The following is a 19,456-nucleotide window of genomic DNA, read 5'->3' on the forward strand; positions in this document are numbered from 1 at the left end:
AATGTAAAACGCTTTAAATACTATGTAGAAATAAAAACATTGTTTTACTGTTTCGATAGATGATCTTTTCACTGTACTTTGTGTTTAGAAAATAAAACATTCAGACTTTAAAAAAATAGGTGCAAATTAGCCACAAACCCTACAGAAAGAAAGAACTATACTTACAATATTTTGAGAAGTGAATTTTGTATTACTTTATTGTGATTAAAAAATTAAATAAACATAGAAAAATGCTTTAAATTAACTTCTATTAAGTCATATTTTATTTTTTAAGGTTATATTTATGTAAGTTTTAGGTCATAAATGCTTGCATATTTCACTGTTTTTTAGGTAAAATCCGGGCCCTAATCATGAGTTACCGCGAATGTGCTCTGTCTTCCCACCAGGATTCGACGATCACCAAAATATTACAAGAATTCGTGGCAATAGTGTCTACTCCACCTTATACTGAAGCCCCCGCGGCTTTTCCACTTGAAACAGATTACTGTCATTCTCCATCAACTACATTCATTACACATGAGTTGGAAGTAGCTATGAAAACTTCTGCGAATACCTCTCCAGGAATTGGTCAAATTCGTTGTGGTATAATGAGAAACCTGCGACACGATTGCCTAACGTCAATGCTAAAAACTCAGAAACGACTCAACGTATCGATTTTTTTTCTTCACAATTGGTCGTCAGCATTACTTCCCTGCAACACCCATACATGCTTTCCATACATTTTCTAACAACACTAACATGTCACCATAGCGACCATTGTGATGTGTGCTGAAGTAATGTCTGCCTTAAAAATGCTGTCAACGTCATTGTTCTACCTCACTCACTTTTCCTGATGAAAAAATATTCTTCATTTTGACCATCATTCAAATGTATCCATATCCTTTTCTTATGTCTAGAGAAGTGATTTTGTAGAACATTTGTCGGGCTTTCTTCAATGTCGTTTATAAATACCCAGTGCTTGAGTAGACTCACATCTATATCTACACCTACATCCATACTCCGCAAGCCACCTGATGGTGGGTGGCGGAGGGTACCTTGAGTACCTCTATCGGTTCTCCCTTCTATTCCAGTCTCGTATTGTTCGTGTAAAGAAGGGTTGTCGGTATGCTTCTGTATGGGCTGTAATCTCTCTGATTTTATCCTCATGGTCTCTTCGCGAGATATACGTAGAAGGGAGCAATATACTGCTTGGCTCTTCGGTGAAGGTATGTTCTCGAAACTTTAACAAAAGCCCGTCCCGAGCTACAGAGAGTCTCTCCTGCAGAATCTTCCACTGGAGTTTATCTATCATCTCCGTAACGCTTTCGCGATTACTAAATGATCCTGTAACGAAGCGAGCTGCTCTCCGTTGGATCTTCTCTATCTCTTCTATCAACCCTATCTGGTATGGATCCCACACTGTTGAGCAGTATTCAAGCAGTGGGCGAACAAGCGTACTGTAACCTACTTCCTTTGTTTTCGGACTGCATTTCCTTAGGATTCTTCCAATGAATCTCAGTCTGGCATCTGCTTTACCAACGATCAACTTTATATGATCATTCCATTTTAAATCACTCCTAATGCGTACTCCCAGATAATTTATGGAATTAACTGCTTCCAATTGTTGACCTGCAATTTTGTAGCTAAATGATAAGGGATCTATCTTTCTATGTATTCGCAGCACATTACACTTGTCTACATTGAGATTCAATTGCCATTCCCTGCACTACGCGTCAATTCGCTGCAGATCTTCCTGCATTTCAGTACAATTTTCCATTGTTACAACCTCTCGATACATCATAGCATCATCTGCAAAAAGCCTAAGTGAACTTCCGATGTCATCCACAAGGTCATTTATGTATATGACACACCCCTGCGGCACATCTGAAATCACTCTTACTTCGGAAGACTTGTCTCCATTGAGAATGACATGCTGCGTTCTGTTATCTAGGAACTCTTCAATCCAATCACACAATTGGTCTGACAGTCCATATGCTCTTACTTTGTTCATTAAACGATTGTGGGGAACTGTGTCGAACGCCTTTCGGAAGTCAAGAAACACGGCATCTACCTGTGAACCCGTGTCTATGGCCCTCTGAGTCTCGTGGACGAATAGCGCGAGCTGGGTTTCACACGACCGTCTTTTTCGAAACCCATGCTGATTCCTACAGAGTAGATTTTTAGTCTCCAGAAAAGTCATTATACTCGAACATAATACGTGTCCCAAAACTCTACAGCTGATCGACGTTAGAGATATAGGTCTATAGTTCTGCACTTCTGTTCGACGTCCCTTCTACAAAACGAGGATGACCTGTGCCCTTTTCGAATCCTTGGGAACGCTACGCTCTTCTAGAGACCTACGGTACACCGCTGCAAGAAGGGCGGCAAGTTCCTTCGCGTACTCTGTGTAAAATCGAACTGGTATCCCATCAGGTCCAGCGGCCTTACCTCTTTTGAGCGAGTTTAATTTTTTCTCTATCCCTCTGTCGTCTATTTCGATATCTACTATTTTATCACCTGTACGACAATCTGGAGAAGGAACTACAGTGCAGTCTTCCTCTGTGAAACAGCTTTGGAAAAAGACATTTAAGTATTTCGGCCTTTAGTCTGTCATGCTCTGTTTCAGTACCATCTTGGTCACAGAGTGTCTGGACATTTTGTTTTGATCCACCTACCGCTTTGACATGAGACCAAAATTTCTTAGGATTTTCTGCCAAGTCAGTACATAGAACTTTACTTTCGAATTCATTGAACGCCTCTCGCATAGCATATTTCGCTTCGTGTAATTTTTGTTTGTCTGCAAGGCTTTGACTATGTTTATGTTTGCTGTGAAGTTCCCTTCGCTTCCGCAGCAGTTTTCTAACTCGTTTGTTGTACCACGGTGGCTCTTTTCCATCTCTTACGATCTTGCTTGGCATATACTCATCTAACGCATATTGTACGATCGTTTTGAACTTTGTCCACTGATCCTCAACACTAACTGTACTTGAGACAAAACTTTTGTGTTGAGCCGTCAGGTACTCTGTAATCTGCTTTTTGTCACTTTTGCTAAACAGAAAAATCTTCCTACCTTCTTTTAATATTTCTATTTACGGCTGAAATCATCGATGCAGTAACCGCTTTATGATCGCTGATTCCTTGTTCTGCGTTAACTGTTTCAAGTAGTTCGGATCTGTTTGTCACCAGAAGGCCTAATATGTTATCGCCACGAGTCGGTTCTCTGTTTGACTGCTCAAGGTAGTTTTCAGATAAAGCACTCTACATGAAGTAGAGTCAGAGCAAGCGAAGAGTAGTATGTGTCTTGCTAAAGAACCATATCATTGAAAGATTAATTTGGTCATATTCCCCCAATATATCTCTTAATCCACCTACAGAAATGTAATAACAGTCACTGTATTACTTTTAATTAAAAATGTTGAGACACATAAGAAATTACTGACATGAATACGTTCGTACCGCGAAGTCGTGAAAGAACGGTAGCACGAAACTTTTACTAGACTCTCCGAATACATCCAGAATATGGCTGGCATCGTAAGGCTCCAGTCGACTGGAAAATATATTACTCCGGTCGTTGGAAAATCCTCTTCGCAGCCAGGGCACTCTGCTATCGACTTTATGGTAATGTTCCTTGGCAGGGATAGCGGTCGGAGCTATCCGACGGCAATCGACTCGATGTGTCTAGCCCAAAGCCATCGAGCGGTCGATAGAACGGAAGTGTCTGGAGAAGCGAGCAACAATATTTCATTCATTTACCACTGAGGCTGCTGTCAAGCAGAGCTATGAAAGTTAACTAGATTCCCGAATGGTACGCGCGAATAATTCATTGTTACTGCCAGAACCTGTTGCCCTAGTACCTGCCGTCTAGCTTGACGGTGAACGCAAGTCTCAAAGGTGTTGTGGTCGGTACGCCTCTCAGTGACAAATAACAAACTGACTTCTTGGAGCCCAAAAACGAAAAGAGCGTCTCCTACGTCTGATAACAGCTGCCATTGTGCCGATTGCTTTCTCCCGGCTCTTTCAATCAATTTAGCGTAAAAGGAGATACATCGAGAGCGCCTTTTACAATCGTACGTCATCAGTCTTTCCGCCTGACTAACAGTTAATCAATGTCTTGTTAATATTCTACCACAGCAAAAGTAATTTTCGCCTGCCCGTCCTGAAGTGTTCACAGTCACCTGTCTTCCGTCGGAGTCCATGAGCGTTTCAACAGTCCACACTTGTCTTACTTTGCAAACATTTCTTCAGTTCATTCATGTGCTTTGAGATAACAAGGGTAGGCCGCTAAAAGAATGCCTATGTAGGGCGAATAAGTAACAAAATATGCACATTTCTAACTATGACTAGGTGTTAACCATTATTTCAGGCGTGCGTATTTGAAACACTACAAAAGTTATCAAGAAAACTGAATTACTGAAACGATTATCAGCTTAAGAATCTAACATGCCGTTAATAGACGCTTCAAATTATGATTCAGCAGAAGCTCAACAATTTCGTTCAGAAATTATGCTTTAAATAGAGTTATGTCAGTAGAGAGAGATGCGTTGAGATCTCCCTTATTCTTGCTGCAGCTGCAAGGTAGCTTCCATTTCTCACACGAAATTTTACACTGGCGGAAAAAAATTCCACCAACTAGAAGACAAACGAAAGTAGGTAGGCGTGCACCTGCATCTGAATGATGACCTCTATTCAAATTTCGGGCTATTCGCATAAGCGTTGCCCTAGTAGCGCCACTACGAGGATGCAACTCAGGTTTGCTTGAAATACGGGCTGTAACGGTAGAAAGCGTTGATTACCTTTGAGAATGGACGTATGAGCTGATGTTAGTTAAGAATGCCTTTAAGACAAAGAAGTCGCCATTATGAACGGTTCTCTGAGTTTGAACGGGGTCGTGTAATAGGTCTACGAGAATCTGGATGTTACTTTTGCGATATTGCAGAAACACGTGGCAGGAATGTAGCCACTGTGCACGGCTGCTGGCAGCGCTGGTCACGAGAATAAACGGCCACAAGAAGACCGGGATGCGGTGGGTACAGGATTAAAGGTTAATCTTTGTAATTTATCCACAGTAATTAATTGACACGCGAACTCTTTCGGATTCTTTATTAAACGAATAAAATATTACTGATAAAAGTATGTTTACGTTTGTTTTCTGTCAAGACACAACAAATGCGGCATGCATACAGTTTTTTCTGTTTAATTTCTTAACAGTTGTGACTTAAGGAGAGGAACCCCTTTGAACCATCAACAACGATAGTTGAATTTCACTTATGTTGAACTACCGAAAATGAATAGGCTAATTTTATGACGACAAGATATTACGGTATCTCCATTAGAATGGAACGCTTTGAAACATTTTTCTGTTCCACAGTTTCAATAAGAGATATTTTTTATATACCCCACATAAAATCACTGAAATAAAAAGTTATTTTGCTGCAGTCAATCTCCATATTTTTTCAAATGCACGATACTGTTATGAAGAAATAAATGCGTGACACTTATGTTACGTTGGCTGCACAAAATCAGACATAACTCATCAGCAGGCATTTCATACTTGACGGAAGATACTATGGCCCTAGACATCCAGGTGCTCAGAAGTGGAAAGTGCGACGTGACGCGACAGACGAGCAACACATCTGCAAAAAGCTTCACAGAATTTTCACTGTGATTTTAATCTCGCGGCCGATCTGAGGTAGAAAAAACAATAGCCCTTGTAATATACATTAAAACTGTACGTAATATAGCTATTAAAACAGGTTTATACTGAGCCTGTGAACTTCAATGCTACACGTTATACACATTGGTTCTACATTCCTTACCTGGTACATAAAAAGACGGCACACTGAGTCCAATTTCAGTTGTGTTTCGGTGTTCAATGGTGTCATGTCGCACACCAGACTCATTTGCGAAGACAGTGTAAACCGTCTGGTTAGCATACTTTGTTATCACAGACGTGGTTGATACCGCTTTGAGCTGTTCAGTTTGCCAGGGGATGAAAAAAAGTCAAAACTAGTTGCACAATAATAATAGTTTATCTGATCACAGCCCATGTGGCGATATGAAAAAAGTTCTTTTAAATAGCCATATAGAATTATTCCAAAGGTAAAACTGCTTCTTCACTTACAATATTTTTCAGTAGGTATAAAGACAGAAAATTTTTTAGACCATACCAGTGATAGATATTTACTTGCTATAATAAGTGGATATGCATGACTTGACACAATGTTTACATTTTACCCTATGTCTAATTTGGGTCTGACGAAAACGGGAAGTATTGGCATTTAACGTAAGGCTGAGCTCTCATTTGCCTTGTTTGTGAACGAAACAATGTATTCAGAATATCGAGTCCCTTGGGAGTAAACAAGTATACTTCATCTCAGGACGTATTTAAGCATAGGATGTAATGTAACTAGGGCAAAACGAGCAAGTATGTCGAACAACAAGTAGAGAGACTCACCCGAGAGTTCCATGTACTTCTTTGCGCGGCCGAGGGAGTTTTCCGCGACACAGCTGTAGTTGCCGAAGTCGGTGGCCTGCACGTCTCGGATGGTCAGCGTGTGTTTGTTGCCACGTGTCTCCATGGAGCGGCGCTCCGTGGGGTCCAGCATCAGGTTGTCCTGGTACCACATCAGCTGCAACAGAAACCCAGTACGTCACTGGCGAATCTGGTGTAACTGTCAGCTGCTGTACGTTGACGATGACTTGATAACAGGTCCATGCTTGCGTGTGTAAAGGCAACAACTATGAGACACTTCACATGAACACCGCAATTTTTATTGGCTGAACAACCGAACTCTACAATTTAACCAAAACTACCCTTTCCGCTAGTACCATTACTCCGCAACTAGCAGCACTGTTAAATTATAGCTGTAGGGAGCATATACAGGTTGTTTGGAAATTCCCGTTACAGACTTCTTGGACCTGTAGAGGCGAATGAGTTCATAATATTTTGAATAGGAACCCATGTCCGGAAACGTCCTGTTTCCGTGCTGCAGCTGTTTGAAAACATGTTTGATAGGTAGGTATGCAACAGGGTAGTCATTGTGGAGGGTGGATGCGCTGGATTGGTTAATGTCATTTGACCTGGTAACAACCTCATTCACGTGTCGGTGAGTGTTAGAGCAACATTGCTGAGTACAAGTTTGCAACGACATGATCCTTCTGTATGGCGTCCGCAACTCGTTGTCTTGGGGTAGCGTTCTCGCTTCGTGCTCACGGGGTCCCGGGTTCTACTCCCGACGGGGTCAGGGATTTTCCCTGCCTCGAGATGGCTGGGTGTTGTTGTGTTGTTTTCATCATCATCATCAGCAGCATTTCATTCCATTACGGTCGGAGGAAGGCAATGGCAAACCACCTCCGCTACGACCTTCCCTAGTCGGCGATGCGGGTCTTTAAGGCTCTGAGCACTATGGGACTTAACATCTATGGTCATCAGTCCCCTAGAACTTAGAACTACTTAAACCTAACTAACCTAAGGACAGCACACAACACCCAGCCATCACGAGGCAGAGAAAATCCCTGACCCCGCCGGGAATCGAACCCGGGAACCCGGGCGTGGGAAGCGAGAACGCTACCGCACGACCACGAGATGCGGGCTATGCGGGTCTCCTGCATCGTTCCCTACGATCTTCGGAGTATGGGACCTCATCACCATCTGTATGGCAAAGTTCACGTTAATGAAAAATCTGCTCGTCGCCTTTATCAAGATCATTCTCGAAAACGTATGACTCAATCGAATACCCTTTTCGCCACAATTACGCAACGGCTTCGAGAAACGGATACCTCCACCGACAGTAGGTGTAGGTGTGACTGTTGTGCTCCAAGGAGACGCCGCACACCCGAATTGAAGGAAGCTGCCCAGCAGCAATTTGAAGAGAATTTTGAAGGAATTGCTTTGGCTATAATGAGTGTAATTATAAACCAAGTTATATAATGATTCACGCCAAATCAGTCACTTGTAAATGGTGGTGGCGTTACCAACGTGTTTTCAAATGGTTGTAGCACGGAAACAGAACGTACCGCAACATGGGTTCCAATTCAAAATACTATGTCTTCACTACCCCGTATAAGTCCTAGAAGTCTGTAACGGGAATTTTCGAACATCCTGTGTGAATAATTTTTCCTTATATTATTTTGATATATTCATCATGTTAAATGATAAATGTCAGTACCTTTTTTGAGCAAATACGAGGTAGAGCGGTGACAACTACGAAGGCTGATTATTGGCTTGTGGCACGGCTGCTACGTTGGTTTTCGTGCGTATAGACATGGATAAAACATCTGAATAATTTTGTGTGCCGTATAGTGTGGGCTGCGAGAGACAGTGATTGATACGGGGGAAACTAAGTCTGATCTCACCTGTGCAATGAATGCAGATCGGTGGTCTCCTGGTGAAACATTGTGTGTGCCCGATATGAGGCTTGAACACTTCGAGGACTATGCCTTGATCTGATTACGCCTAGAGCAGTGTCTTGTCAATGAAGCAACTGAAACTGCTTCGCCGGTGTTACGGAATAGGGCATTGCGTAGAGTAATGTACAGCACTCCGTAATTACCTAAGTGCGGAGTATTTCAAATTGGGCACACACTGTTACTGAAGTCCCGCGACATCAAGTTCACTACAATATCTGCGGCAATAGAGAATTCTAATCATTACCTGCAACATATTTTTAACTGATTTTGGGACCTTATTTTCAGCGCAGCGTCTGTAAGTACCAGCATTACGCGTCATCGACACCATAGAATCACGGAATCCTGCAACCAGATCTGGTGCAGTCAAGGCCGATTCTGCTTGAAAAAAAAGGTACGACCAAGCTTTCTGTTACTGATGTAACTGACCATTTATTTTCTCCTTAAAATAAAGTTCTGTTGCAGTCGTAGGATTGTAACTGTAATCGAAACGGTATAAGAATATCCCTGACAGCTCGCAGCACTGTTGTAAACTTTCAACCCACAAGCGCTAATGGACCACAATAAGGAAAAATTATCTAGTAGACATCGGCTCTAAAATGCATAACTTTCGAGCTATCAATACTTGTCTAGTAGAAGACACGTGTTTCACAGTAGCGAACAGCAACGAGTGCTCGTATTTCTTCAAATATGTACTTTAGAGTCTTGTTTTCGCATGTACTGCCACCTATCAAAATATGGAAACCAAAGACCTCGCAGTAGAAGCGACAGGTTTTACAGTATAGATCTAGATGAACTACTTATTGCACTTAAATTATGAATTTTAGAGCCCATGCTAATTAGACATTTTTGCTTCAATGATCGTTCCGATCATGTACCTGAATACTGATAATTCCTGCTGGGACGCCGTGTATAAGGATGAACAACAACAGCAATGCGTATTTTTCCTCTTACTAATCGATTTTCGATTTATTATTCCATCGTGAGAAAACAAAAACTACCAGCTGATTATGGCCTAACAAATCTAAAATTCGTTAGAAGTCTACAAAAACAAAAATGTAAACGTTCGCTTGTTCAAAATCATATATCTTCGAGAGCTCATCGTCGATTGCTTTGAAATTTTGACACACTTTACACACGAATACGCGCGTTAAAACTACCAGCTGATCATGGCCTAACAAATCTAAAATTCGTTAGTAGTCTACAAAAACAAAAATGTAAACGTTCGCTTGTTCAAAATCACATATCTTCGAGAGCTCATCGTCGATTGCTTTGAAATTTTGACACACTTTACACACGAATACGCGCGTGAACTTATATGTCTATTGGAGCGCCACATGTAATATACACCAAGGTACTAAAGAAACTGGTATAGGCATGTGTATTTAAATACAGTCACATGCAAACAGGCAGAAAACGGCGCTGCGGTCGGCAACGCCTGTGTAAGACAACAAGTGTTTGGCACAGTTGTTAGATCGGTTACTGATGCTATAATGGCAGGTTATCGAGATTTAAGTGACTTTGAACGTGGTATTATGATCTGTGCACGAGCACTGGGACACAGAATCTCCGAGGCAGAGACGAAGTGGGGATTTTCCCGTTCGATCATTTCACGAGTGTACAGTGAATATCAGGAATCAGCAAAACGTCAAATCTCCGACATTGCTGCGACCGGAAAAAGGTCTTGCAAGAATGGTACGAACGCCGACCGAAGAGAATCGTTAAATTTGACAGAATTGCAACCCTTCCGCAAATTGCTGCAGATTTCAATGCTGAGTCATCAACACGTGTCAGCGTGCGTACCATTCAACGAAACCTCACCGATATGGACTTTCGAAGCCGAAGGCCCACTCGTGTACCCTTGACGACTACACGACACAAAGCTTTGCGCCTCGCGTGGGCCCGTCTGTTGGTGACTGGAAACATACTGCCTGGTCGGAGAGTCTCGTTTCAGATGGTATCTAGTGGAATGGACGCGTACAGGTATGGAGATAGCCTCATGAATCCAAGGACCCTACATGTCAGCAGAGGACTGTTCAAGCTGATGGGCGCTCTGTAACGCTGTGGGGCGTGTGCAGCAGTAGTGATATGGGACCCCTAGATACGATTCTGACACGTGACACGTATGTAAGCATCCTGTTTGATCACCTGTATCCATTCATGTGCATTGTGAATTCCGACGGACTTGGGCAATTCCAGCAGGACAAAGCGACACCCCACACGTCCAGAATTGCTATACAGTGGCTCCAGTAACTCTTCTGAGTTTCAATACTTCCGCTGGCCACCAAACGCTCCAGATATGAACATTATTTAGCATATCTGGGACGCCTTTCAACGTGCTGTTCAAAAGAGATCACAACCACCTCGTACTCTAATGGACTTACGTACAGCCCTGCAGGATTCATGGCGTCAATTCCCTCCAGCACTTCTTCAGACATTAGTCAAGTCCACGTCACGTCGTGTTGCGGCACATCTGCGTGTTTGCGTTGGCCTTACACGATATCAGGCAGGTGTACCACTTTCTTTGGCTTTTCAATGTATACGTAATAATTGTTGGGGAAATCTATTTAAAAATGTAAATGTTGATTTGTTCAAGAACTTAAATCTTCGAAAGTTCTTCATAGCTTGCTTCAAAATTTTGACACGACGTTGCATTCGAATGCGCTTATTTTTTTCTTAATTCATCTAATATACAAAGAAATATGTAACATATAAAGGGGAAAAGTTATTACCAAAAATCTCGAAAAGTTCTCTACCGCTTTACTTCTAATTCCTACACAGTGCTCTAATGAATTTTCAGTCAGATGTATCTATAAATGATATATAAATATATGTGAAACAAGTAAAGAGGAGAGATTGTTAGCAAAAGACTCAGAAAATACTGCAAATTTTTACACGTTACTCTAATAAACGTCTGTAAATAGTGAAACCCTGTTATCATATAGGATGTTTCTATTTATGGCTCATCAGGTCTGATTAGAATACTACTACAGAATCTGAATTTGCGATAACAATAAACAATGCTGAAGGTTAGAAAGAGAGGAGGGGAGAGGAGACGGGCGGAAGGAAATGGCTATAGAAACCGGAATTAAGGAAATGGATAGAGAGGGGCCAAGAGGGTATTGAGAGAAAGAAGATGAACATGGGTGAGGAGGTGATAGGGCGCAGGACGAGAGGGAGAGAGAGGTGGGACGAGAAAATTGATAGAAAAAAGAGAGATGAGGTGTTGGACTGAGAGAGGGGGAGAGGGAGCGGCAGGAAGATATACGGAGAACAGGAAAAGATTGACGTAGAAAGGGGGAAGGTTGTGACGGACGGAAAGATGGGTAGAGAGAGAGGGAGCAGGAGGAGACGGAGAGTGAGGGAAGGAGGAGAAGATGGACAGAGGAGGAAATAGGAGAAGAGAGAAAAAGAGACAGGGAGAAGGAGATGAGCAGAAATGGGGGTAGAAGGAGATTAGGATGTACTCCTGTACATCCACTTCCCATTCAAATTAGAAATGCTGCTCTCCCTTTCCTTTCTTTTCCAATTAAGCAGATTGAGTGACGGAATATTGCGACCAGGAATAGCTAGTAAACCAATATAATAGAATAAAATGTATTTATTTTTATTTTCACCGCTACACCAAAAAAACCCATCGATAATGAAACAGCAGCTTCGGAAGCTTTACTAGTCCTCTCGGGATATTTTAATTGGTGGATGGACCACATATGAGTACGTTGTATTTCTTGTATTAATTGTTGTTGTGATTTACTTTAATAGAAAGAAGATTTTTGTTTCAATACGGGAAAATGCTGTCCACTACGTTTTTCGGATTCATAGAAACTAAGGAGGAAGGACAGAGGCAAACCATAGAAGATGCTTAACGAGAGCCGAGCGGAGCTGGGATTTAAATTGGTCAAGACGTCTTCTCGTACCATTGTCCGAAGCACTTAATATCAGTTTTATTATAGTGACAAATTTTGAAATTATGTCACCGATGCCTTCGTTGACTTAATTATGTGCTTTTGTGATAGAGACTCATGCAATCACAAGAGACGTTGTTCTCGATGAATATTTATTTTGTCCAGGTTGAAGTACGGAATAAGGGAATTGCAATACGGAACGGAATGTAGAGTATGCGGCATAAACCTGCTTTTTCTGCAACAATATATCTGACCAAACAGTGAGACCTGATGATTTACAACTGCGTGGATTAACAGATTTTGTAGCGGTATTTGTTCCACTTGATCCTTCGAGCACGTCTTCCAAGGTCTCATACTTTAACTGTTGCGCCCTAGAATTAATGTCGTAAACTGTACACAATTCCATGATGTCATCTCAAATTCTGCGAAATGGACACAAACGAAGTCCAAGTTGCACTTGTCTGTCAGACGCGGAACAGTGGGAAAATGGAAGGTGACTGCTGTGGATAGATCACCATGTTCCGCTGAGGTATTGATCAAAGATTTATTCCAAGTCACTACGACTGTGTCGCTTTCTACTCCATATACGCCTGTCACGCCCATTCCTTGTGTGTCGCGTTAACGATTTACTCCGGCGAGTGCAACGCCACGTGAACGTAACCTAGTTTTCGTATTCTCTTCGCTGATACAGTGCGTGGCGTCGACTGCGTCAAAAGTCTGTCTTCACAATTTTACATGTCCTGAAGTTACGTCTACCTAAAATAGAACACAGACCAAGTCGGGCCATTATGTTCAGCTGCATGTGCTACGCCACTTTTTCAGTCTCGTCTGTCTGAATGCCATAACCTGCAAGTTTATTTTTCGTTTATGGCCTCACAGTGTTTCCTTGTTCCATAAAATCTTAGACGAAATTGAGTTCATTGTCGTCCAACTTAAATTAGAGTCCCTGAACTTGTCTATCGTCTTGTAGAAAGATCGTTACATTATGTAATACTCGATCCTCAGCTCTTCTTTTCTGCTGGAGACTAGAATCTGGCAGGTGCAATTTAGGAAATTCTGGAGAAATATTGCAGCAGATTAGTGCTATAATGTGATTTGTCAGCTGCGTGCACATGATTCAGTTGGAAGACAGTGGACGTTACATTTCAGATGTGTTACGACCCGTGGCACTACCCTTCAGTCGATCCCTGAGAAACCCAACATTTCAGCAGGATAATGCACGACCGCATGTTGCAGGTGCTGTACGGGCCAATCTGGATACAGAAAATGTTCGACTGCTGCTCCGGCCCGCACATTCTCCAGATCTCTCATGAACTGAAAACGTCTGGCCAATGGTGGTCGAGCAACTGGCTCGACACAATACGCCAGCCACTACTCTTGATGAACTGTGGTATCGTGTTGAAGCTGCATGGGCAGCTGTACCTGTACACGTCATCCAAGCTCTGTTTGACTCAATGCCCAGGCGTATCAAGGCCCTTATTACGGCCAGAGGTGGTTGTCCTGGGTACTGATTTCTCAGGATCTATGCTCCCAAACTGCGTGAAAATGTAATCACATGTCAGTTCTAGTGTAATATATTTGTCCAATGAATACCCATTTATCATCTGCATTTCTTCTTGGTGTAGCAATTTTAATGGTCAGTAGTGTACAAACCAAACTGGGCCTCCATGAGTAGCTGCACATTAATTATAACCAGCCGGTATGCTACCCATGGTAGGTTCCCAGACAACAAGTGGGAATTTGCTGCATGACATCGCTGTATATCATGCCCCACGGGTAAAGGGAAGCCTGCTAATGGTTTTCCGTATTCCTATGATTACAGGGTGCAGCTACAAGTTGAGCCGTCTTCACGTTTCATTATCAACCCTCCGTTCCGCATTGTCGTATCTAATTAGTTCGCGCTTGCAGACAGGCAATCCAAAGATCAGATATGCAAAGCCGTCGAAACTCCCTGGACAATACGTCAGGGAGTAGCACGCCGTATTGGAGCACCTTGACGTCTGGCGCGTCATGAAGGGTGCCGTTACTCATTACCTGTACTGGGACTTACAAACTTACAGAGCTGCCCCGGCTACTGATGTGTGTGTTTTCTGTACGGCTTGTAGAGCTTCAGCACTCGTCTTCTGAAACCCATAAGGTATACCACGCTTTCCTGCAGTGGGATAGTGGGAAAGAACACAGCGCTAAATATATATTCTCTTTATATTCTTACTCCTCACATTGGTTAAAATAACCATACATTGAAGTCTTTCTCTCCAAAACATAAAAATTATAAAAATAAAAAGTCGTAGTGAAAGGTTATACGGATTGAGTCAAAATTCAACTGTCTAGACGCCTTACTCCCTCTTGTCAAATTTCCGCTGGCATTTGCTCTGGTAAACTGCTACGATTTCTAAAAGAATTGTGTCAGTCTGATATGAGTTCAGATGCGCGGAAAGCCTGCTTTTTCCATACCTTACTTCATCCATATAAGAACCCACACAACGTCAAAAACTTTTTTTTCCTTATATCGTTATCGTTCTATGAATGTACCTGTCACTTATGATCGAAACACTAATGCAAAAAGGTAATTTCCAAAACAGAAGTTGTTACAAAAAAACAGGTTTCAAACCTTCATGTTAGAAGACAAGCTCATGGTTCTGGAATCGTACTGAAAGTGCTTTTTTAAGACAACTAAACTGGAAAAATATAAGTAAATGCATTAGATGTAGGTGAAAACCGATTAGTAAAGAAAATTAAATAGAAAACAGAAATGTGATTCTGTCTTGATCGAATACAAATTCTGTTTATAATAGGCAAAATTTTCCGGCGAAGTTTCGCCGTCTTCAGTAGGTTCATTTATTTCCTCCGAAAAACATGTAAAGAAATTTTTCTTGATGAAGCATAGTTTGATATCACGATATTTGCATTTATAAAATTATTAACAGAAAAAAATATCTATGTTAGTACCAAATGCTACTGTTAATGTGACTGTCTGATAGTTTCAGTACAGCTGGTTTTAGCTCCAGTCATCTACAGTTGATCAAATTTTTTCAGTACTATTTATGAAAATGTTACGCATAAAATTCAAGTGTTGTCGTTCTTGCTTTGCTACTGTTAGACTGTCATAGTGTCGTAATATTATATTCTCTGCCTCGACTGAGTTGGTTGTTTTTTCATTGGTGAACTCCTGGTTGTTGTGTTAAAGTAAAAGTTTTCGAAAGTGTTGTGAGCATCTATGGATTATCAACAACCTTTGTAAGCTGATGAGTAGGGCGGGGGACTCTATATGTAAATGTCCCGAGACCATAACGAAAGACGTCAGTAGAAGCAAATATCTGATAAACTGTGTTACAGTGCAAGTTAGAAAGCACGGTTTACATATATTATATAGTCTTGAAGAAGCTGAATTAACAACAATTAGGTACTTTCAACTTACATGCACAGGGCCCCATCACAGACCTCCGTCCCACTCGCTAATTTACAAAGTTCATTCATGATCAACATATCTCCACAACATTTTCGAAAACTATTACTTTAACCTAACAAATGATCGTTATATAATAAAACAACAAATCTGTGTTAACAGGCATTGCTATATGACAACAATACTCACACTCTGACAAAAAATACAATAATTTCATTTTAGCCCTAACCTTTTGAAACATGTACGTACCATTGTACTGAAACTTCCTGATCAACTGAAGAAGACAAACTGGAGCGAAATATCAGCTCTACGGAAAAAGTGAGACACTCACAGAAACAATATTATGTAATACTGAGGTATATACATTTTTCTGTTAATAATTTTATAAATGTCAGTACAATAATCTCAATATTGCATGTGTTATCGTACAAATTTTCTTCACATGTTATTTGACAGAATGTATACGAACCCACGCACAATGGGTTAAACAAGAAGAATTTGTGTTTGTTCAATGCAGAAGCATTTTTACTTAATCATATAATAGGGCGCAAACACGTAGCAGTTTACCAGAGCAAATGCCAGCGGAAATTTGACAAGAGGGAGTAAGGCGTCTAGACAGTTGAATTTTGACTCAATCCGTATAACCTTCCTCTACGACTTTTTATTTTTATAATTTTTATGTTTTGGAGAGAAAGACGTCAATGTATGGTTATTTTAACCAATGTGAGGAGTAAGAATATAAAAAGAATATATATTTAGCGCTGTCATAAAGAGAGCTTCAACCACAAGATGAATAAGCCTATTGTATTATTTGAAATATGGTTATTTGAATAAATATCTACTTGATTTCAGTATAGGTAGAGCGTTCCCTAACCAACATCTCTGCTTATTCCTCGTGTATCCCGTTATGCAGGCTTAACAAATTATATGAAATGCTCAGTGTTGTGATAATAATACAGCAGGGCTACTATTTTATATTTTATTTAGCTGTACCAGTTTCGAGCCATGGCTCATTCTCAAGCAGTACCTAGATAAAATCAATTTATCAGCGCACACACACACACACACACACACACACACACACACACACACACACACACAAAGACAGACACACACAGTGATTTCCCTAATCGTTTCAGGAACATGCCGGGATGGATCATTTGAAAAGGCAGGGCCGATATCCTTCCCAACCCTTCTCTTATCCAATGGGGCTGATGACCTTGCTGTTTGGTGCCCTCCCCCAAATCCACCAGTCAACCAACTCACTCACACACACACACTATTACAACGACAAACTTCGAGTGGATGTAGAAGATGTCTCGAAGAACAAAATGAGGATAAGAACCAGTGTCCGGAAATGTCATCCAACGACGCTACAGATCGTTGAAATTATATGCGTCGGCTCCAATATATAATGACTCGGTGATGATATTACAATCAGTCCGGGATGATGGAGAATGATAAATGTATCAGTTTGAAGTAGGGGATCGTGATCCGGAAACAAATGAGTAAAAAATTATAATCTCAAATCGTTCTGATACCTCTGAAAGTGGGATACATATATCGGTACTACCGTTGCTAAGATTGCAGGGTAGGTAACTTTCAACTGTGTGCTGGACCAAGACCCGAACTCGTGACGGTTGCCTTCGCGGGCAAGTGCTCTACCATCTGAACTACCCAAGCACGACTCACGACCCGTCCTCATAGCTTCAATTCTGCCAGTACCTCGTCTCCTACATTCCAAACTTCACAGAAGCTCTTCTGCGAACCTTGCTGAATTAGCACTCCTGTAAGAAAGGATATTGCGGAGACATGGCTTAGCCACAGCTGGGGGATGTTTCCAGAATGAGATTTTCACTCTGCAGCGGATTGTTCGCTGTTATGAAACTTCCTGGCAGATTAAAACTGTGGGACCAAGTTCGAGTCTCGGTCCGGTACACAGTTTTAATCTGCCAGGAAGTTTCATATCAGCGCACACTCCGCTGCAGAGTGAAAAAAACTTGGTCCCAAATTCGAGTCTCGGTCCGGCACACAGTTTTAATCTGCCAGGAAGTTTCATACCAGCGCACACTCGGCTGCAGAGTGAAAATGACATTCTAGGTAACTTTCAACTTTCAGAGGTAGTAGTATTGACCATAAAAAAGTGTGCAGTTATCATGGACTCTAAAATGCATAACTGAGGAGCTTGGAGCACTTGTTCTTGGCTGGCCGCGATGACCGAGCGGTTCTAGGCGCTTCAGTCCGGAACCGCGTGTCTGCTACGGTCGCAGGTTCGAATCCTGCATCGGGCATGGATGTGTGTGATGTCCTTAGGTTAGTTAGGTTTAAGTTCTAGGGGACTGATGACCTCAGATGTTAAGTCCCATAGTGCTCAGAGCCATTTGAATCATTTGAACTTGTTCTTGCTACTGTGAAAGACACTACTCCAGTAAACAGGTCCTTATCACTTTTAAGGTAAACATTTTAGATCCCATGTTTACTGGACATTTTTTCTTGTTTGGATCCGTACAACCTTCTCCCAGAATGTGAAAAGCAAAAATCTTGCTGTAGAAGAGACATAGAGGCACCTGAGCGTATAATGTCGACGCTCTGTTGTGTCGTTTGGTGTTACGTTTCTGGACATGGGTACCTTTCATCATACTTTTTCTCAAAACACCTCCAACGTTCCCTCGAATTTTTCGAGGTATTTTTGAAACATTATACATATATATTTTTGGTTGCAAATATCTTTTTATTATAAGATCTTAAATGTTATTTTTTCAGTTACGATTAGTTTTGCCATATTTGTGCATGACTATTACAATGTCGATTTATGTGCCAAGAATATGGTTCCTTATTAATCTTATATCTTTCAGGAAAATCGATTAATACCATTATAAAATTTAGGATTTTCATTTGTTCTGACTTGCTTATCACTAATAAGAAACTGAACAATGTCCTAAATATTGAAGTTCCGTTTTGGCATTTAAAATGTTATCTGCACTTTTTGTCAAACGCGTGTAGACTTCAATATATTCGAAGAAGTGGCAAGATTAGTGCTACGCCTGCTGTAGTCTGTCGGTATTTTCGAAGGTAAAACAGATCCTAGTTGAAATTTTTGTACAGTGCTCTTAAAATAAAACCTTCATTATTTAAATTCTTTTCATTTTCTAACCTCTTCAGTTCATTGAAACATAAATTGTCCAGTACAATTTTATAGTATTGATTTATAAGCGTCAAGCGCGTCATTAGAGGCATTTATTTCAGAAATTGTTTTTTCCTTTGGTAGGGCCCTCAGCACATGTTCAGCCTACGTGTATATAGATACTAAATAAAGTCCTACATCAGTAAATCACAGTATGATCAAGTTAAACCACACTAACCTGCAAATTACACGGACTGCGATCGTCCAGTACATATGATTCTGTAATTCAATAATTTAGCAGGCAGGATGAAATGATAATACGCATTAAATTACTAAAACGTAGCAGTATTATAACACGCAGTATCTAAACATATATATTCCTTGGCCGCTACTTCAACGTCACTGAAGTAAGAAGCATATTCGGCCTAGCCCCTTGCCAAAGAGATGCCCATTAAAATTAATTCTCGTATTATTCTTGGTGGGACAAGCCAGAAAACTAATCTCATTTAAGAGGCTCTGCATAAATTTTCATTTTTAATTGCACCACTCAAATCTGTTACAACAGACACAAGACCATGCTCGCCGAATTCATGATATTTTTAAAATTAACAAATTAAACAGCTGAGAATTAAATCC

General features: G+C 41.1%; 1 protein-coding gene across 3 annotated transcripts in view; it reads right to left on the reverse strand.

Annotated features, from left to right (window-relative positions):
* LOC124615503 (lachesin-like) overlaps nucleotides 1-19,456 on the reverse strand; it is an 878,988-nt gene that overhangs the window by 95,559 nt on the left and 763,973 nt on the right. For all 3 annotated transcript variants that reach the window (XM_047143457.1, XM_047143456.1, XM_047143458.1), the window contains one exon: nucleotides 6,434-6,608. In XM_047143457.1, coding sequence (XP_046999413.1) covers nucleotides 6,434-6,608 — 175 coding nt within the window. The remainder of the gene's footprint in view (nucleotides 1-6,433; nucleotides 6,609-19,456) is intronic.

The sequence above is a fragment of the Schistocerca americana genome, chromosome 5, assembly GCF_021461395.2.
Source record: "Schistocerca americana isolate TAMUIC-IGC-003095 chromosome 5, iqSchAmer2.1, whole genome shotgun sequence".
In the NCBI taxonomy this organism is placed as follows: domain Eukaryota; kingdom Metazoa; phylum Arthropoda; class Insecta; order Orthoptera; family Acrididae; genus Schistocerca; species Schistocerca americana.